This window comes from Limanda limanda, chromosome 9 (assembly GCF_963576545.1).
Source record: "Limanda limanda chromosome 9, fLimLim1.1, whole genome shotgun sequence".
Classification (NCBI taxonomy): Eukaryota; Metazoa; Chordata; class Actinopteri; order Pleuronectiformes; family Pleuronectidae; genus Limanda; species Limanda limanda.
In genome coordinates, this window is record NC_083644.1 from 24,202,119 (window position 1) to 24,224,477 (window position 22,359).

The 22,359-nt window shown below is 40.9% G+C and overlaps 1 protein-coding gene across 3 annotated transcripts in view; it reads right to left on the reverse strand.

Moving 5' to 3' along the window:
* lpp (LIM domain containing preferred translocation partner in lipoma) overlaps positions 1–22,359 on the reverse strand; it is a 150,372-nt gene that overhangs the window by 14,647 nt on the left and 113,366 nt on the right. For all 3 annotated transcript variants that reach the window (XM_061077968.1, XM_061077969.1, XM_061077967.1), the window contains one exon: positions 13,369–13,538. In XM_061077968.1, the coding sequence (XP_060933951.1) occupies positions 13,369–13,538 (170 nt within the window). The remainder of the gene's footprint in view (positions 1–13,368; positions 13,539–22,359) is intronic.

Consider the following 22,359-nt stretch of genomic DNA (forward strand, 5'->3'; position numbering starts at 1 on the left):
GCGTAAATCACAGACGGAGCATTTGTGACACTCATCCGTGTGCCCGCCACTCAGGCAGGACGAGTGTGTAGAGGTTTTGATGTCTCTGACCTGGAATGGCCCTGCCTCCTCTGGGTGCAGGTCTACCCTGCCCGGCTCAGTCTGTCGGTGTAATAAATTCACACTGGGTTATGGACGAGCGGCGCGTGTAGGATTAGGATGGCAACATGCCAGAGCCTCCTCTCCTGATTTGTTTCTTTACATTTATTTTATGTCTTGGCCTGGACACTTCATGAGCAGCCTCGGCCTCAGACGTCCTCCTCACCAGCAGCTGCTCTGCCTTTGCAGGTTACCCACAACTTTTGAAAAACTAACAAACGTCAAATGAGATTTAAATATTCATACATTCTATTACACTCAGCTGTGTTGCTGTACTTGTTCCCAGAGATTTCTTATTTTAGCTGCGTGAGAGCGTCATTGTAAAGCCGACATGAAGGGACAGGGCCGACACAGAGATCATGCCTTACTCAGGCCTTTCTCCAAAGAATAAAAGGTGGCAGTAGGGGGCCCTGATCTCTCTCTCTCCAGCTTAGGCAAAGTGGCCGGCCTGCCTGACTGCCTGTCTGCCTCTGTGCTTTAAATTCAGGCTCCGCAGCAGAATGTGACCCCTCTGGACTTTGGGCAATGTCTCCTGCTCTGGTTACAGAGAGAAACTGACAAAGACCCCGGCAGTAGTTCTCTCATGGCATGAGTTAGAGTGACATTGTGGTGGGTCAGCACTGGGTCACGGATATTTTTCTCCCGCCTGCTCCTGGGGGGGGGGGGAATGCGCTTCGACAAAAAGCATGAGGACGGTTTAGGGGGCCTGGTGTTTGGAATCGCCCTCTCGTCTTTTGTCCAAACAGTGAATTCTAATAACAACACTCCGGCTTTTCATCCACTTGCTGGTGATGGATGGGACGGCTGTGTTTCCTGTAGTGCGGGTCGGTAATAAGAAATAATGACCTGCTTGAGTTTAGTGGGCTCACACCCACTGTACAGCGGAATTATACACACATATAATTGACTTGGCAATTCTGGAGACGTACTAAGATGTGAAATCCTATTCATGCAAGTGCTATCTAATTGGCTCACTCCTTTGAGGAATTAGACCGAGTTAATCACGTCTGAATATACAGAACTCAATTAGAACTCTGCAAGCTAATGCAGACAGCCATGAATATTTGATGACGAAGTCAGCAGAAAGCGAGTCTCTCTGTGTTCACGATGGTGCTACAGACGACAAGTAAAAACCAGGGTGCAAATACACCTGTCGTCCCTGCTCGGCACGTGCCAGGCTGTTCTCTTAGCAGCAGCTGTGTGGCCACATCCAGACACGCAGCACTGCCAACACCGACTTACAGCGGCGCAACGACGAGCATATGGGGACCCTGAACGCACCATGCTGGCTGCGAGCCTCTGGATCTGACTACCTGGATATCCATCACACGGGAGTGACAGGTGTGTGGGGTGGTGTGCAGTCAATTCTAATTAGAGCCATATTACTGTCAGAGAAGCTACATTATGGGCTTTCTGTTTCTGTGTTGTGCTGTGAGTGGATGAGAAGAGAGATCATCCTCTGTGATTGAATGTATTGTATATCTCCGCTCTCAATGACAGCAGCAGCTTGAGGGGAGTTCTTGGGGGATATCCCATTGTTAGATGGGAGAATAGTCGGATATGATGTGCTGTGGAGGACATCCATCACCAGGAGCCCCAATACAGCTGGCACCAAGCCTGTCGCCTCTGGGTGCTGTGCCACCCTCGGAAACTTCCCTTTGCTATCTCGATCGTATGATTATGGTGCGTTTGAAGTCGAGTGGAAAATTCTGTAAACACAACTGGAGCAGTAGATCCTCACCTTTTTTGTAGTGTGATGTACGCCCACATGGCTGTCAGATGAACTCAAGTATCCCTTCCCCAACAAAACATATATTTCAATTCATTTGAAGTGGATTTTAAGTGAAGCTATAAAACATGGATGTTGTTAAAAGATTTTCGTATTTGTCAATGTTTAAGTTGGTTTGTTAAAACATTTACTTCTACTGGTAAAGCTTATATGAGATTTTTCACTTTCACCATTTATTTTACCTTTCTATCCATACATTTCAGCTCAATATTTACTTTCTTTACAAAATTATCTACATTACATTTTTTCAGCTGAATATTTCACATATGTGATCAACATATTTTGTAGACTATCAACCTGTTTATCAATAACTGTAAGCCAACAATTTCAACAATTGCTTTTGTTTTCCTACACACTCGGTAGAAAAACATGGTATTTAAAAGTAAAACGGACTCAGATTGGTTGAAATCAGCTTATTGGTGCTGGTAGCTGACTAGTTTTTGTGACCCTTGGTGAGTTTGTGTATGTGTGTGTCCTTAAGGCAAAATGTGGTCCTGGAAATCAACTGTAGTGGGAACAGAACAAACCAGCTCACAAACAGATCCCAGTCCTGTAATAGCACTGGAGTTGAAATCGAACTAAAGAGTGAGTTCAAATATAGGTGTGGTCTGATTTATGAGGACTGAATACTTCTGTCATAGTGTAGTTATGACCTGTGAATAAGTCAAAAAGCATTTACCCCTGTAGGTTAACTGGTTTGTTTGTTTGTCAGCAGATTCACACAAAAACTACAGAAAGAATTTCCACAAATTTTGGTGGAAGAATGGGACATGGATCAAGAAAACAAACATTAAATGTTGGAGCAGATTTGGACCAAGGGGCAGATCATGGGATTTCTTTAGGACATGCTTTACAATTATGGGGGGGAAAAAAGATAAAAAAAAACTATGTTCACTGTTTTCCCAGGGAATTTTTTATGGATCTTGATGAATAATACAGACAATAAACAGACATGTCTAAGGGACTGATATCCATGAGTGTGTGAAATTAGGTGTGAGTAGATTACATTAAAAGGGAGGAGGTGAGTGCCCTTCTAAAGGTATGAACTTGTTTAAGTTGATGGTTGGACATAAATCCACAAGTTAATTGAAATGTATTTTTATGACTAATCGTTGGTGAGAATAATCAGTTCGGGCATATTGACACATGTTCGCTTGAAATACATTTTACATTTATAAAGCATGGTATTCTTTGTTTCTGAGGATACAAGCAATCACTTTTTACAAGACTATTAAGCACAAAGCAGGATTTTCTAAATATTTCTAAATAGAAATTAATTCCTGCATGATTTTTGTTTCCAACCAAACAGTGTCTTTCTCCCAGGATCAATGTCACTGCATAAAATCATAAAATCCTAGTTAGAGTTTGAGCTGAAAAAACAGTGAAAATGAATTACAAAAAGGCAGCCCAGGATTAAAGCTATTAAGAAGGACGGATGAATGGTTGTCCAGTGAGGCCGACATTACTACTTTCCAGTACAGGCAAACAAACGCGGAGGGTAAAAGCTCATCAGTCAATCATGAATGTTTCCTGGTGACTGGCAGGTCAGGACTGCTCCGTGCACTTCCTTTTCAATAGCAGAATGGAAAATCTTTCCCAGAGTGTAACCAATGAGTCCAGAGCCCATTTATTTTAAATAACTGAGCTACGGTACAACACCAGATAATGAACGCAATTACATTCAAGCAAGTTGTGTCCGTGACCTTGCTGGTCTCTGAAATTTTGTCAAAAGAGGCAGAAATAGATTAAGGTTTTTATGTGGGCAAATCCCTATCTTTTTATTACTGCTCTTTCAATATGAAGCTCTGCTCCTGGCTTGACCTTGTGTTACTTACATCAGTTTCATTACAATACTGCACTTTGCTTGCTGTATTCATAGGGAGCGGTAGTATAAACAGGAAGGCCAGGATGTGATTCTGCCCCTAACATGGAGCTGAGCATTGTCTAAAGCCTTTTCACCGTTGACTGGTGTCAGTAAAGCAGATTGAATGGATCTGTTTATCAGCATCCAACCAGATGCAAAGGGCAGATAAATAACCATTTCTAAATGAATTAATTTATTAACTTGTCATCAACTCGGGTGAGGGAATGCTGCTGAAATCTGCAATAAACTGCTGCAGTAATGAGGCTGAGATGCACGGCACCGAATGGACTTAAGAACAGTGGGCACATACCCTGTGTAAGCAATTAACCTCAGTGACACCGAGTCCCAGGGCTGAACTTGTTCAAAGAGCAGCTGAGCTATCAGATGGATGTGGAGCCCCTGTTGCTCTCAGCTCTGTTCAATAATATGATCGCGTGGTTACAGGCAGACTTCCTGAAGTGAAAGGAGGGAGAAAATTACCCTTCATTTCTAAGACTACATATTCAAAACGATGCAGTGGCTTTAATAATCCCACTAATTCATAGCATTTTGTGGCTTGAACTCAGTGGAAGGTATAATGACTGCTAGAACACAATGGACATTTTTTTATTTTTTTATGTGAAGTTGGGAAAATGTCTCAAATGAATCTTTTAAAGTCACGGTCTATAAAGAAGGTCATCGTTGCTAGGTATTTCCATCAGTCAATCAGTCGGTGTTATGGGTAGTTTTGGGGACACGTGTTGTTACTGGTGGTTTAGTTCTACAGCAGAGCTACTTCTTTGGAAATACAACTTGCAAAGAATTGCTGCCTCTAGTTCACTGCTCACTAATGAAATTAATAAGTAAAATGATAGCATTAAAAAGCAGAAATTGCATTTTCTGTCTTGCTTTGTAGAGACATTTTTGATCAACAATCATAGTCTCTACTTCTGTGACTCGCACATGTCACCTCCTGAGACCGCTTTAACATGAAAATGATGCAATTTGAGCAGCAGCAGTTGAAAATGTTGTGTTAGCATTAACAGTAACTTTATTCACCACTGATAAGAGAGTGACGATTAAAAGATGAGGCAGATAGTGAAGAGATCATATTATAAACAGATGTGCTGGAGTGAATCCCTCCAACATATACCTGGAGGTGATGCTGTCTGTATCTGGTGTTTTAACACAAAAGCTTCCAGACTGACTCTCGGTCTGACAAATGACAACACTTTGCCTCAAAAGTGGAGCAATCTTCCTAAATGTGTTACATCTCATAACGTCCCTCACAAGATTTGTCTGAGACTGTGTCCTTTACATAAAAAAGCCTCAAGTTTCTTCACCTTAATGTGAAAATTTACTGCAAAAAAACTGACGCTTCGCACAATGAAGCCGTCTGTGGGTAAGATTACATGCGTATGAAGGATTAATGTGAACAAACCTGAATCAACCCATGCAGGCCTTTTGGTTAGACACATGAAAACATACTGTAAACATCGTCATGACTTTGATGAGAAGATTGATACCACTATGTCTGTGCACAAAAGCAGATAGGCTGATAATAAACCCACTTACCAGCCCCGCTTACGTTCACTTATCACATCTCATTTCATTCATTTGTACAAAACCTTAAATGTAAATCATCGTTACAGTAGTAACATGTTGTATGTTTTTGCCAGGAGCAGTTTGCCAGCTAAATTAGATACAATGTCTTGATTGTGAGCTGTAAAAAGATAAAAAGTTCAGTTAATAATAATCTTATATGTTATATTGTCTTTCCCCACTGGGTGTGTCTTCCATTCAGAATTGTTGATTTCCATAAGCCCTGTGATTGATGCTCAAAGTTGCAAAAAACATACATTCAAGAATAATTTGCTCTCTGGATGATGTTTGCACACTCACTCATACTTTCAGTCTTATCATCTATGCAAACAGGGAGTATCAGGAGCTGTGGGACACCACCAACTGAGTCATATCAAAAAAGAAAAAAAACAATGGTGAGCCAATGTTGGCACATTAACACGATTACAAATGACTCCATGCAAAATTGGACATTAACTGAGCGGCTGACGAGTTTATCAACATCATCATGTTTTTAAATACGCAGCGATAAGGACTCAGGCCGGGGAAGTGCAAAGACAAAGTCTGAGTGCTGCCCTGCAGTTTGCAGGCAAGTCGTCTGACTGAGGTTTGTTTGCCTGACAGTTAGCAGGTAGGAAAATCTGAATGTAGATAATAACAGATGGGGGTGAGTTCCTGCCCATTACTAAAAAGGAATCAAATATATCTAGACAAATGAATGAGGCAAATCACCCAGAGGAACAGATGGATCTTGTCAATATAAATGCCAGTATTGTTCTGCAGAATATGTAAAGTTCTGGACTAGATAAAGGAGCTGCTGATCCCTTCCTCTGATACAGGGCAGAGAACTCTATAGGATGACAGTTGCTCTGGCAAACAAAATATATTCCTATAATTCGTGGCAAAGGGATTTGTATTTGACATTGTACAGATTCTACTAACAGTTTGTTTCCTCAGGCAGCTGTTAGACCTGTAAGATATTCTACATCAAAATGTAATACACTGCCAGAGGCAGTTACAAACATTTACTTTACACTTAGGGATAAAAATATAAAATGTGTTTCCATTAAGTTAATACTCAAAGTCCTAACAGAACATCTATTGCGTGGCTTTAAAAATGTTGTTTTGACTTACACTCTATTATCAAATAGATGTACGTACAAACACACATACTGCATTTAACTTGGGACTTCATATATTTAACATGGGGAGTCTATAAAAACATGATTAAATTGGAAAATGGGGGCACTGTGTTCTTCAAAACAAAACTAAAGATATCTCAGGATCTGCTCCTTTGATTTTGACTTGAATTAGTATTGTAATTTTTTTCTGTGACCTATGGACAGAGCCACACTTGCTGTTTCTTACCAGCTGCCTCCTCTAGATTAATATTTAGCATAAGACATGAAAGTAGCATCAATGCTCTCATCTTCCTTTGAAATAAAGTGAGCGAGAGTCTCTCCCAAAATGTCAAACTAGGAAAGTCAACAATAATATCTCATCACAAGGTTTAACTAAACTCATAAGTATGATGATGATGCGATGACAATCTCAACACCTATGGTAGATTTTAGACTGACGTGGTATACAGCCCCCTCCCTCACCACTATCCATCCATTATATATACCCTTCATCTTTCGATGGTCGCAATGGAGCTGGAACCAATCACAACTGACGCCAGCTTATCAAAGGGCCAACATACAGAGACAAAAAACATTTTACACATTCACACCTAGAGTCAATTTAGAATTTACAATCCACCTAATCACCAGTTTGCATGTGTTATGACACATTAGGAGATTTGTTCATACATACATTTTTTGGTTAAGGTGCAGTGTTAGAGCATGGCCGAATAGGGAAATAAATACTCTCCACATGGGGAGTGGGGTTACCTCCATTTTTAGTGGACAACTCAACACACAAAACAGCGACACACCTGAGAGACTAAGGAGAGCAACGACAGCTGACCTAAGGTTGTTACCGAACAAACCTCCAATCAGAGTCTTTTTCACAACACTACTTCATTGTGCACACAGACACTTTCCCCATTGTGATGAAAGGTTTCTGCAAGCTGGTGAAAGGAGAACTCCGGCAGCAGCTGATTTCTAATGCAGAAGAGTTTAATGTAGACTTGATGCATCAAGGAGACCAGAAAGGTGAAATAAAAAAACCCTAACAAAGTAACATGAGCAATTATCACACCCAAATCTGACAATGTCTCCCACAAAATCCCCATACATCTCCCTCACCGTGCGTTACCCATTCTAACAGCATATCCTTGAAAGGCTAGAATTGCTGTCTCTCTCCATGTTACATGTAGGTGTTCACATACTACTGGATAGTTAAGCCTAAAGTATGCATTCCTAAATCACATTGTCCTTACGTCTTGCCACTGGTGTAAGACCCAAAAGAGTTAAAGTATGGTGGATCTCTGTCTGGCGCATCGGAGTTAGATATGAAAGTCCTTGAATATAGACACTACAGTGTACTGTTTGTTTGTTTGTTTATTTTGACAGGGACAGTGCATATTAATAGACATTTCTGTAAATATGCCAGATTTAGCCAGAAGGTTAGTTTCCATCTGCAGTCCTTGGCCAGATGTAACAATAGGCTCCCTAAAAAGCAAATAAGCAAATAACAGAAAGAGTTTTAAAAAAGAACATAGAAAAGCAACAGATAAAACATTAATTATAACCACATACAAGTATTCAGTAGTTCAAGCATTAAAATACATGAAGCATGCAGGACAAACAAGAGTCAGCATCAAACAAACACAAATTGAAAAGGTAGACTAGGACTTATAGAGGACATCTATATGTGTTAGACATCGAAGCAGTAGCCCACCAAAGCAGACAGTACATGCACAACAAACTAACAAAAAGTCGACATGACAATAGTACATGAAGCAGCACAGGAGAGACATAGAACGAGCTACAAAAAGCATACAAACAAGCAAGCATACAAAGTAAGTTGCAGGACAAATTCACAGACACGCTGACACAAGGAGGCAAGAGCAGGCGGGTCAAGTTTAGTGCTGGCAGATCATATTATCAAACAGCCACTGTATCAGATTAGAACTAAATGACCGATATGTGTTTAGGTCTCTGATACATGTTGGGATGTTATTCCATTCACGTGAGGCTGGAACAGAGAAGGTTGACTGACTAAAGGTACTTTTCCTAAATGGAATAATGCAGTCCCCTTTCATGACTCCTCTTGTGATCCGATGTTGGTTTGTTCTAATAGTTACAAATTCTCTAAGTGGAGGAGGGGCCATGCCATGTATGATTTTGTAAAAGAGACATGCATTTTTGTGCTTAATCATGTTTTCCCAGCTCACTAGATTGTGTTTTCTTAAAATTGCACAGTGATGGAATTGCCTTGGTTTTTTGTCCAGAACTTTCAGTGTTTGTTTATACAAAGACTGTAGTGGTTTTAGTGTTGTGTGATTAGCCTGAGACCAGCTCGTCAGACAGTAGCTCATGTGAGAGAATATCATTGAATGCATGTACATCATGGCTGCCTCGGTGGACATAGAGTTTCGTATAAATTTGAAATTGGCAAGATTGAATTTGATCCTTTTGCAGACAGTTTTTACATGTGCCCTGAAATTAAAGTTGGAGTCCAGAATAATGCCAAGGTATTTAAATTCCTTAACAATTTCTAATTTTTCTCCTGACACAAGAACATCTGGGTTTTCACTACAGTCATTTGTTTTGGAGAAGAACATACCAACAGTCTTAGACACATTTAGTTGGAGACAGCACTGATTGAGCCATGCTGTAATTTTCAGCATGGCCTTTGTGAGTTTGGCAGCAACTTCGGTTTTTGTCAATCCATGCACATACAGCACAGTATCATCAGCATACATTTGAATGTGGGCCTCTGGACACACAGACGGCAAGTCGTTGATATACAAACAAAATAAAAGTGGACCCAGTATGGATCCCTGTGGTACACCAGTGGACAAGGAGAGGGTGTCAGATTGCTGGTTATTTATTCGAACAGTTTGAGTTCGGTTAAAAAGGTATGATTCAACCCATTGACGTGCCTCAACAGAAAAATTAAAATTGGATAACTTGGATAATAGAACCTTGTGATTCACAGTGTCAAATGCTTTGCGGAGATCAAGAAAGACAGCACCGACAACGCCACGCTTATCCAACAGTGATTTAATTTTCTCAATGAAAAAACAATTAGCCGTCTCGGTTGAGTGGTTGGATCTGAAGCCAAATTGCATTGGATGAAGGGGGAATGAGCTGTTGTTCAGGTGGTGTATGATTTGCTCAGCTACACACTTTTCTGCTACTTTAGACATTACAGGGAGGATGCTGATCGGCCTATAGTTACAGGCGGAATGATGATCACCAGATTTGAAAATTGGCGTGACAATTGCAGATTTCCAAATACTTGGAAACTGCCCTTGGGATATTGAAAGATTAACAATTTTAGTGATGGGATTGGCTAATGATGAACCGATATCTTTAAGCATCGTTGAGTCCATACCAAATTAATCTTTAGCTTTTGAGGGTTTGAGAGATTTAATAATACCTGTGATTTTTATTTCTGAGACAGTGTTTATACTGAAGGCTGGCTCCATTGTGTTTACTGAAGACACATTAACATGATCAGTCGAGAAGCCCTTTGCAATAGTTGCTACAGAATCAACAAAGTATCGATTAAGAGCTACTGCTACTTCAGATGGGTCCTTGGTCAGCTTTCCATTCAAGTCAAGTTCAATTGACCTTCCTGCGCTATGATGTTGTCCCATGAGTTTTTTTAACTGAGTCCATATTACTTTCGGATTACCCCGTGCCTCACTACTGCTAGTTGGCCCTTTATCTACAACCTGACCTTGGGTATTGCTTGGAGAGAGAAGGGAGTATATGTGGAATGGGACAGGCCCTATTCTCATAATAGTGTACACATGTAATGTGTGAGGATGGTCAAAAATCCCTCAGGAAATGAAACCATGCTCCCCATCTAAGCAGGCAGAGCTCGGAGACTGACCTGGCTGATGCCCAACAGATCGCATTGTGGTTCAGGGGCCCACAGGTGGAAGAGGCCGGGAAGTTCAGCTGAAATGTGTGAATAATCCACAGCCACCCCAGTGAGATAGTCTGATTGCACATGGGTAAGTGAGATAAGTAATTCAAATAAGCTTGATCGCCCGCCAGTTCACTTTTTCTCTAAACGGCATGTCTTCAGACAGTGGGAGGCAGTCAGAATACCTGGAGACATCCGCTCTGACACGGGAAAACATGCAAACTCCACACAGACAAAAATTCTAAACTTCCAAGGAGCATTAAAGCTGTTCTGGTGGCACATGGTATATTGAGACACTTAATATTGATTTTCATTTTAATTTGTCACCTGGCTGTATCTCTTATAGGTCGCCCAATCTTATGGAAGTGCAACTGTAAATCACTCCAGTGCTTTTTCAAGATAAAAAAAACTGAGGCTAAAAATAGGTTTATATGCTACAGATATAAAACAGCAGGTTTGAAAGTGAGAGTAGTTTGAGACTATACAGATAAAAACACAATTCAAAATATATCATTAATGTTCATTTTGCTCTTAGAGATTCCTAGAGTGACTGACTCGGAGGATAAAACTTGAAGTTTTCCTCTTCCTCCCTGGGATATGACATTTCTCTTCAGAGACTCAACACTCACGTTCATTTTCTAATCGTACAGAGGCGTATGACCCTGAGGATGGGAATAAAAGAAGAAGAAATTACTTTCATTAAGAAATTCAGATTTCCCCCATCCTTTTGATCTTGTGCCAGAAGAACATTTATGCTGATGAAATGCATAAATAAAGTTCTTAAATTATCCCATTCCTCTTTAGCGCATGTATCAGAGTTGGAGAACTTCCAGACAAGACAACTACAATCACAGTGAGTGCCTCTGAGAGGGGGTGATTTAGGAGATGGCCTGTCGCTGGTTTAAACATCATGTACAGTAGCTCCGCTCAGAGAATTTACTGGTAAAGTGCACGTCAACTCATATCCTGCAAGGGAAGTAAATGAATTGTATGCGTGTGTAAATATGTGCTGTTCCAGAAGAATCCAGCACATCAGTGTTCGAATTAATTTCTAACCAATTAATTTCTTTAGGACAACTTGTTATTTTGTAACTACTCTGGTCATCGCAGTGCTTTATTTCTCATCTACTACTAACCAAGCCATAACCTCCTCGTTAACTAGCACATTGTAAAATACACTGAAATTCGTACAAGGGCAATGATTTCTCCTTAAACTCTTTTTTCTACAACATGATAACTAAGTGTGGCCCCTGTCTGTCTCAGGAGGCTTATAGGAATAATACCGTAGACCTTGTAAAAAGATGGACAATATGACAGCTAAATGGCAAAAAACTAAGAACATTAAAGACAGATTTTCTTAATTATGGTTTCTGTTATCTTCACAGTGGTGTTAGTCCTGGTTCAAGTTTTGTCATCTATTTGATGCTATAAGAATGATGTGAACTGTCACAGTTGACAGCTGAGACTGACTGAGACATGTGTATCAATAGGACCTCACCACCGCGCCTCCATCCCCTGATTGCTACTGTGCAGACTCTGACTCCAAATCCGCAAGTTGGCAGCATTTGGGATAGTTCCATTGTAATGACCCATTGCACAGTTCCTCCTTTTCTCAGCTTCCAGAGATGACCCAAGAACTTACCCATGAAATAGCTGACAATACAAAACTACAAAATGAGGGGGTTTCCTTGTGGTCCCTTCAGATCTTTCCTGATAATATTGTGCAATGAAACACACTACCGGTCACTAAAAGTCTTTAACTTCTCCTTCTGCTTGGTCAAATTTAGATAGAAAATGAAAAGGAACATTTGTTTTCTGTTATCTACACAGAGATGTATCACCATGTTACCTTTAAAGATGATTAGGGACAGGGAGATCAAATGACAAATAAGAAGTAAATACAGTGAGATCTGAAGCTCTGCCAATTTATTTGATCCGTAATTAACATTTTGCTCGGATGTCACTGAACAACAGGCAACACTACACTGGACATGTGAAGCGTCTTTAACACTTGTGGACAGCTGTGAAAAGCACGCTCACACATTATCACCTTATGAAGCTGATATGGCTAATATGTCATAACAGCTTGTTTACACATCCAGCGCACAAAGAGCGGCATCGAAATGTAACTGGAGTCGTGTTTCCGTACAGAATTCACTCCCCCAACTACTGAGAATAGTGTCCAACTATGTAGCTGCTAAATGCTTCTCTATGCTTACCAGCTAATTGTCAACATAGAAGCTGCTAGAGTTTCTGCTGATAGCTGTGAGAACTAAAAGTATGCTCTGAGAGTGCATACTTCTGCTAATGCCCTCACCATTATCTAATATTATTTCCCATTAACAATCTAGTCTGTGGCAGCTGCCATATCAAATTCTTCCCGACTACAGTTTCGTAACGAACCAAAGAAAAAGGTTGAAATCTCATAGTAACATGAGAGATCTCCAACACGATGTGCTGCTTCCTTGCTTCATTTATATGCACTATTGGCTCACGTGTGCACTAATGCTATCATCCATAAAGATTTTACCATCCACACAGTAAGTTCTCATAGTTATGGCTGCAGTCGTGAGCGGTGAGCGTACTCGCAAGTGGCATCAATGCATTTCTCTCTCTCATGCAAGAACTTGTCTTTCACTCTTTAGACTGTGTACCTGTCAATCGCAACCTGTTGAACATGAGAGTGATGTTCATGCGGGTACACGTGCACCCCCGCTTCTGCCATAGTTTGAATTAATTTTCTGGGAAATGCTGCAGAGAAAGCGAAACTAATTTTCGGAGGGATCAAAACCAAAAAGACAAAAGAGGAAATTAAGATGTTTGGTGATACGAGCAGTTTTGATGAACTGAAATGTGAACAATCCTGGCACAGAGCCGCCAATGTACCCCCCCAAACAGACTCACCATAACCAGGGTGACCTTAAACATGGCGCTGGGACAGGTTGTTTTAAAAAGCACTGAAGTTACTTACGATATAGCAAGGCTCGCAGAACGCCTTCTTCTCCACAGCGTAGAAGGGCTTGCCACGCAGCTTGGTGCTGCAGGTCATGCAGACGAAGCAGTCGACATGGAAGACCTGGTCCATGGCAGTGCAACCGGTGCCTTCACCCACCACGTTGTCTCCACAGCTGGCACAGCGCCCTGGGGAGAGGAGAAGGAAGAGGAGGAGAGGCTGAGCCCAGATTCACCAGAAATCCACAGATACTTAAGGTCAGGTAGCATTTATCAGGAAAATAACAGACCCATTCCACTCAATGAAAACAATTGAAAGGTTCCTACAAATCATCCAATCCTGAATATTAAAGTGAAGAAGAGCTGTACAGTTTGACTCTTTTTCATGCACTGGCAGAGGATCTAATAATAGCAAACAGCATTATGTGATGAGAAGCATCTTAGAGCTGCAAATCGTCCACAGAACACAACACTTCTAATACAACCAGGTCAAAGATAATGGGCTTTGCTAAGATATATTTTTTGCAACAGGTCTCCAAAAAGGAGGTGAAAATAAATATCCTTATAAGGCTAGAGATGTCATACACGTTATCCTGCAACAATGTTTAAAACTTGAATGATAAAACATGATGCAAAGAGATATGAGACCAGAGGGCTGCAACTAAGGCTTATTTAGATTTTGATCATAGTTTTGGAGTTTCTGGCGTCTGTGCTTCTAAACTTCCATTCATTCTTTCAATAGAAAATGTTAGATTGTGTATAAAAACATGCAAGGTTATAAGAAAAATATACTCCCAAGGTGCATATTGGTAGGAAGCATCCACTCACAGAGCTTACAATTCTGTGTGGATTGAAGCGAAAGATCACGGCTGTCGAGAAAACAAATTTTACAATTTGCAGCTTCAGTGAATTAACAGTCAAAGTCTGGGTCAATTCAGGGTGAATTTGGCAACTACAGTGGAGTGTTTTGTGCACAACTGCAACAACTAAATGTTTGTAAAGTGCTACAGCTCTGGTTCATGCCTCTGGGTGGCTTCTTCTTCTTATTGGAGCCAACCACCACGCCAATAAAATGGAAAATAACCTTTTTGTTGAAATAATTAAAACTGGTGGCCATGACATAAACCTGTAGGCTTTAATTAATTATCCAGACTTGTATGTTTCTTTATTAAGGAAAATTGAGGATATCATTCAAAGCAAAAATTGGAAAAAAGTATTCAGAGTGTGAAAAAATATACTAGAGACTGCCTCAACTTTGCTACTTGTTTTCAGCTCTTAATTTTTACTATATTTAAAACTGTCGGAAATGCAGATCACTAGTTCTTCTGAGGTGACTGATTGAAATCAACTTGTTTAGGTGATGGGTGGAACAGCAGGCAAGAGGCAAGAGGTTAATTCTGCTGCAGATATCATATGATTTTGTTTACAGCACATCAACACCGGTTTCAGGTCTTACCAAAAACTATCTTTACATCTTTGTGTGTGTGTTCTATGTGTATGGCACCGCTTTTTTATTCTGAGATATTTGCAATTTTTCTTTTCTTTTTTTTCTTTCAGGTTTGTGTCAGTCCCGTGTTAGAAACATCATGACTTGCTCGCAGTGGATCCACCTGCTGTGTTCTCACTTTGGGGCATTTGGACATTCTCTAGAGTCTTTATTAGGTGCCTGGCCAGAGAATGTCCGGAGCCTCTCATTTGGACAGCTGAGTTCTCACATACAGCCCCACCGGAGAATATCCGGATATTAACTGGAGTTCAGTGCATGTCAGAAAGCATCTTAAAGACACACCTGTTTCCAGTTATTTCTGTTTATTTCTGACAGGCTGACATTTCTGACAGGCTGGCCCTGCTTGACCCAAAGATCTACAGACAGAACTACTGCCGTGCTCCAACTCATCATACCTTGTTCTCCCCAAAAAAATGATAAGCTTCCCCTTTAAATGCCTCCTTTCAATGATGTCAGAAGCGTCTAATCTTCACTTCTATTTCAAACGCTGGATAAGGACGGATTAAACACTATAATTATGCCACATTAAAAGAGCTATAGACATCACCAAAGTGTGACATCTATTTGAAAAAGTCAAGCTTTAAACGATAAAAAAGAAAACTTTAGAAGTACAACGAAGTCTTTGTAAAAGGGGCACAAGTGAACTGATACTATTGCGCCAGAAAGGAGCTGATTGCATATTGCGGGACATGGCATTTGAATATCTTTAATTGAGTTAGAGATATCTTTAATTGAGTTTAAGATGTCCTCGACTCAATACAAGTTATCTTCAACCCAATTAATGACACTGTCAATTTAATTACTGGTATCTTACAATAATAGGGTTTAAGAAGATATCTGAGAATGTTTTATTTTTTACACATCTGAGGACAGATGCAATCTCTCTGAGGAAGTACGATACAGTATATTTAATTAATTCAAGTTCAGTTCTATGGATCCTTTTTGTTCCTTTTTCATTTTTTGCTTCATCTAAAGACTGATTTGGGCGATGATTGACACTCTGTATGTTCTGAACAGAGCAGTTCAAGCGTGTTACAGACAGAGGCGAGACACTAACCGGGGGAGATAGAGTATCTGATGCTTGCATTTTCACAGTTCCACTTGCTGTTTTCATATCAAAAAATTCAAACGGAGTGTAAAGCGGAATCTGTCTCAGGTATCAGCACAACTTTGGAAGTCATATGTTGTTGAGATCAAATATCTGCTTGACTGCGAGGCCCGCTAATGGTATTCTAATCTCAGATAACTCATTATCTTATCAGCAGCCTCACTGGAAACTGAGAAAAGTTGCTAGAAGAGCGACGGGAGCCACAACTTTCCCAGCAACAATTCAAAATCCTTACTGCAACAGTGATATTTGTGACTTTTTTTGAGTGCAGGATTCTTCGTTTATCGCCTGGGGAAACATTAAGAAACAAAGGACTGACAGATTGCAGCAGAAGACAGTTTCCTTTAAAAAATTCTTATCACAGCAGCATTTTGTACATTAATTTAGCGACTGCTGTCATCCACGGCGACTTATAGCGCAGACAAGTTTTCATTAAACCTGCTATCGTTTTCATCTGCTCCCACAGCTCTATGCACACCTCAATTATGGCTGTGTTACCTACTGTACAGGGAGGCAGATTAAACAAACTAGTGAAGGCACGTCTCCAGGGGACATGTGGGTGTCAGTGGAATCACAAGCAGGGTAATCACTTCAGAGAGCCAGAGGGAAAGAGAAAGGGAGAGAGTGAGCGAGAGACAGAGACAGAGCACGCCGAGCCTGTTAGTGGCTTCAGATCACAGGCCATCTTCAGTGAGTGGATGAGAATGCCAAACATGTCCCACAGGGCTCCCACTTTAAATAGCGAGAAGGAAACCTCTCGGAAATCCTTTTCCTTTTGGCAGTCTGTGATCGTAAGGGCCCTCAGGAGCTATTTGTGCGCGACTCTGCTTACAGTGTACACAGTTTTACCCCAACACACACTCACAGGCGCATATACAGTGAAAAAAAAGAATCTCTTTGAGCCAGACATGCCACACATGCAGACCGATAAACACAAACACAGACACATGTATCATGTACTGTATATACAAGCCCTCAGACCTGTCATGCCAGGCTGCACATACAAATCACCAGCCCACACATGAACACACATGATCCTGTAACAAAGAGCAGCGGATCTGAGGCGGCTCACAGTCGGATCTAAAACTTCTGTGTGTGTTTTATTTCTAAATATTCCCCCCATATGTTTTGGACAGTTTAATGATAGGATTAAGAGTTTGTAAGCACATTGTTAATCATAAAGTGGCTGTCGTATAATGGCAGACATGACGCCATGATCTCTGTTGTTTGAGAGCAAACAAAAGCCTTTGTTTTAACAGCACTCACACTATTTTCTCTCATTATGCCAAGCTGTTTTTCTACTGTATTTTGTAAGTCGTACAATTGACTATTTATTAATATAATGGGTTAACGAATAAAATTCAGTCTGTTGTAGTATGTTTCAGGATAAAAAAATTACATGTATTTGAGAACAAAATTCCCAGTTAATGTTTTCATTGTTAGTTCTCAAAAAAACAGGATAAGGGTTCAAAATCAATAGTGCAGATGCCGAGATTACATTTTTTTGGCTTTTGAAAACCCAATGTTTCAGTTTACTATCATAGAAGAGAAAAAAAAACAAATATCTGCAATTTTGGATGAATCATTTCATTATTTAAGTCCTGCTCTCTGCTTCCATGTTCAGTTATATTTAATATCACGAGGCCACAGTTAAAGCTGCATTACACTGAGAGATTTTTCTTCCCACTTACATTGTTTAGATTATTAGAGACACCTCTGGGTATGATGTAGTCCAGTATAATACCACCACTAACTGACTTATACATATAATTGAACAGAGACCTTGACAACAGTGTCTTGCAGGTATTAAATGCATTTATTGACACTTAGAAGGTCGAGCCAATAAACTGGGCATGGAATTAAACTAACAAAGGATGCGACTTATGATTTTCTTGATGAACAGATTAATGTTGCTGTCCAATCATGTTTCCGAGGGCACGCCGCCATATGGATTGTTTTGTCAGACAAATGAATAATCAAAACAGGACTGTATGGTGTCCAAGTTAAAGATCACAGGAAGAAGAGAAAATGACCAGTCCCCACATTTGAGAATCAGAGCCGTTTCTGCATTTTTGCACAATACAATGACTTAATACAATAACCTCATCATCAAAATTGTTGCAATTGTTTGATTGATTTATTGGAAACAGCTCTATTCACTCATTTACTATTGTCTAGGTAGTTTTTTATATATCATTATATTAGGTCATTTTCACATTTGTGAGGGTGGCACGGGACACTGCTGTCATATTTGCCTAATGAATTCAACCATGGATAAATTGACAATAATAATAATAAAAAAGGGTTTCATTCTTTAAGCCCTTAACAGACGCACCTGTAGATCTAGAGCATGCATTTACTGTAATGTGTTTTATTGTAGTGCACGAAAATGATTCTACAAAGTGACAAACTGGGAAGCTTTTCAGAGAATCTGTGGCTGTTTTTCCTCTAACAGTCGTACTGTAAGATAATACAGAGACGTGCACTGCAGGGTGTTTTACAAAGCTTAACATCAATAATTTCACACGTCTGCATCTGAAATAAGCATTTTTCGATTTTTGCGACACGACATCAATTGACTTCGTGAATAATACAGGACAGCAATTGAAGCAACATCCTATTTACCCCTGTGGAGATGATCCCAAATACTTTCGAACGATTTCAGCTGGGCATAAAGGAATCATGAAAGGCCTCGCCACTCCCAGTGTCCCTTTGCGCACGGAATGGAACTAAAGTCTTAATATCAAAACTTCAAATAGTTCCTGTAGAACCAATGCAATGGTGACGGGGGTGGGAGGGGGAGTTCATTTACACTTTACTCACTTTCTTCCTTTCATTCTTCAACCCTCAGAAGTGTCTCTTCTCTGTTACGTCGAAAGTCAAAAGAAGGACTGAAGAGAAACTCTTTTCTTCTTTTTTTAAAAGCAGCACATTCCCTGTGAGCTATAGAGGCTTAGAATGGTTAGACAATTTAATTGGATAAAAGGAAAAGATAAAAGAGGCCCTGACTTTGTTCCATAAATAATTGATTTCTAATGTATTTGTAGTGGCAGTGAGACGCTGTTGTTTGGGAATGGGGGATGTTGAGTGGCAGAACGCTTCAGATTTCCCTCAGTCTTTGCCTTCTTTGTTTTTTCACGCCGTGATATTGAAGCGGCATGAAAGGCAGAGAGGGAGCACACTTGCAGCTCAATTTGATCTTACATCGTCAGAAATCAAAGATCGTGCATGTAAAGAAGGATCGCAAGGAACTTTTTTTGTGGGAGACCAAACTTTTCACACTGTGTTACTAAAGAATACAATTCTGCTGGTGCAACCCTTGCAAACCCCAGAGGCAAACCCAGCGACTATAGCTTGTATCCAATACTAATAAAAGAACCACAAAACCCATTTGGGACTAAAAACTAAAGTTCTGTGCTTGGATTAAAATATCCAATATATATATATATTTAAATATATAGTGGTAAAACCCATAACACATTCAACTACCTAATATGTGTTTGTTTTTCCATATTATCAACACAAAAGTAAAATATTTAAACTTAAGTAATAGAAATGTGGCTACAACATATTATCTTGCTTTCAGTGGGCACAGATTCTGTATAAGTGTTTCCACCCTCTAATAAAACATTAATTTATTGTGACACCCATAAAAAGGTGAGCCAAATAAAAGGTACAAAGTTGTGATAACTTCTTCACACTTAATTAAAGACATAAACAATAGGTCAGCGAGTGGTTAACGGCAGAAAATAAGTCTGCCGAACACATTAGGCGTGTAACTGCCAGCTACTGAAGTGCCAGGGGCCACCATTTGCTCAGTGTTTCATCTCTTTCCCCTCTAGGTTAATCTACTTTGTTGCTTCGGATTGCCCTCTGCGCAGCCTGACAATGCTGTGGCCTTCAGTTGCCTTGGGATGACAAGAGAAATAGCTGTCATCGCTGCATTTCAATCTCTGAATGCCTCTTTCCTAACCCCTGCCTTTAATCTCATCCCCAATGTCAGCAAATAGCAATCTGCAGAACTGCTGCGGCGATGGTGGAGGGTGGAGGAGAGGCGAGCCTGTGCCACTAAGCATTACAGCCCGGGCTGTCACGGCCTGCGGCAGTGGTGCAAGGGGGTGCTGAGTGTAGGTTACATGTTTCAGAAACAGGTTGGCAGGGGCGACATGGAGGGGTGCCAGGGAGCGAGCGGGGCTGGCGAATGGGGTGGAAGAGAGAGAGGGAGGGAGGGAGAGAGCGAGAGAGAGAGCAGGTGAATGTGTGTGTTTGTGTGTGTGTATGAGCAAGCAGCAGAGTATATGGACGAGCTGTGGGCTCAAAGACGTCCCCGTGTTTACAGTATATGCTGTTTATCCGGGCGCACCCGTGTGCTCGCAAAGTACGTCTGCGTTTGCGTGCATGAGCATGCGGATGCCTCCTCATTCCTGAGGTCAAACGCTCACTCTCAAATGAAATCTAGCAACGTGAGCGCCCGGAAGCCTCAGCTGGGCTCGCACGGCAGCTGATCTTGCAAGCCTCAGTGGAGCTGTCTCAACGAGGCAGGATAGCAAGTGCCGAGCCTGCCGGGGGAGGAAGGGGAGGGGAGGGAGAGCAGGGAGAGGAGGAGGGTGGTGGTGGTGGTGGGGTGGGGGGCGGTCGGATGGGGCAATCACCTCACGTGAACCGCTGCCAGAGCAGTGGGCCTGTGACGGCACAAAGAGAGGCCCCCGTGCTGGCACAGTGCATCCGGCGAGAAACTAGAAAGCAGCATTGCGAGGTCAGCGGCAGCACTGGGACAAAATAACGATGGGAAACAAGCGGCGTGGAGGATCCATGTACAACACTGAAGACAAAAAAATACTTAATGCTTTGTAAAAACCGACCCCCACGCGAAAAATGCTGCCAAATACGATTAAGTATTGAAAACATCTTGTGACCAGTTCCAAGCTGATGACATAGCAGAAAAACTGATCTCATTCATAAAAGAACTGAATTATAGACAGTTTTAACATGAGAAAAAAAAAGAATAATCCAGAAAGTCAAATCTACAGCCTCGCACTGACATACTGTAGGTTTTCCTTATGAAAGGCAGCCACGCTGGTTCATCCGTGGCTATTGTGTTGTATAATCTAGTCTTTTGCAGTCGTACATTATAATCCACTGTAGGTGGTATAGTGATGCATGGGCTTTAGATGAGTTGCCATGTCACCAGACTGCCTCATATGATGCCTCCCTGCCCTCGGGTGGTCTCTGACCTCCTTCCAGCAGCATTATGCTCCGCTGTCTCACAGTGACTGCACTTACATACACATACACACGGAGTACAGCACAGCACAACAAAGTCATGGCCAACACTCAGTCACTGTGAATGGAGGAAATCCTCTGATAGTGAAAGAGGAAATGGGCTCTTCACATTAAAGGGCCTACGAGGAGTTTGTTGTGGGGGAAAATGAGGGCAGCTTAGATAAAGGATGAAACTTCACCAAACTGTTGCTTTTTTCCAATTGTGTCAAACAAATCTTTGATTTGATTTTGTATTTTATCCAATGCTTTACTTTTCTCCAGCTATTTTATTACATGTTAAAGTTCATTTGTGCTACCAAAAAATCGAAAATAAATACGTCCGCTTTACCGCCCAAATTTTTCCAGGTGTGTTTTACGTTGAATGGCATGGTTGAAATGCAATACCTCCACTAGAGGGCAATATAGAGGCAAGAGTTTCAGACAACAACAAACATGGCGACAGTGGAGGATGTTGTAGAGGCAAAAGAGGCCTCTTCCACATGGTGGGCCAAGTAACATCACAGGCTTCTGCCGCTTACGATTACATGAAAACAACAGAAAAGATTAACACAGAACTTGGATGGGACATGTGTCAAGGAAGAACCCATTAAATCCTGATGTAAACCTGGACCAGCGCGCACAAATCTCACAAACTTCATTGTGAGATTTGGTGACTTTTATGAATGTGTGCAGTTTGGTTCAGGTCCAAATAAAAATCCACATTTAGTGAAACAAAATGTCGTTTCCTAAAGGGACTGTTCTCTCCTGAGTGCTATTCTAGTTTTCGTGTGTATTTTCATTTTAGAAAGAGAAGAATGGAAAAAATCGGACTCAAAAACGTTGATGCTTGACTGAGGTGTAGGAGTTTGTGTGTTGACAAAAACAAGATGTGAAACAGATCTAGTGAAGAAATCATTGTGAAAACGAAACATGTGACTGAAACCTCTGCTTCACTGTGAGAGGAAAAATAATGCCAATAAAATCAGCAGATCTGTGAGACGCGATCAGGAGACTGTAACAAACAGAAAGGTCTCACTTCTCATCATGTTTTTTTTGTTTGAGGTTTTACTAGCCTTCTTTTAATCACTGTTGGTCATCTTGTTGCTTCCTCTTCCTATGCAACAGCTGAAGCA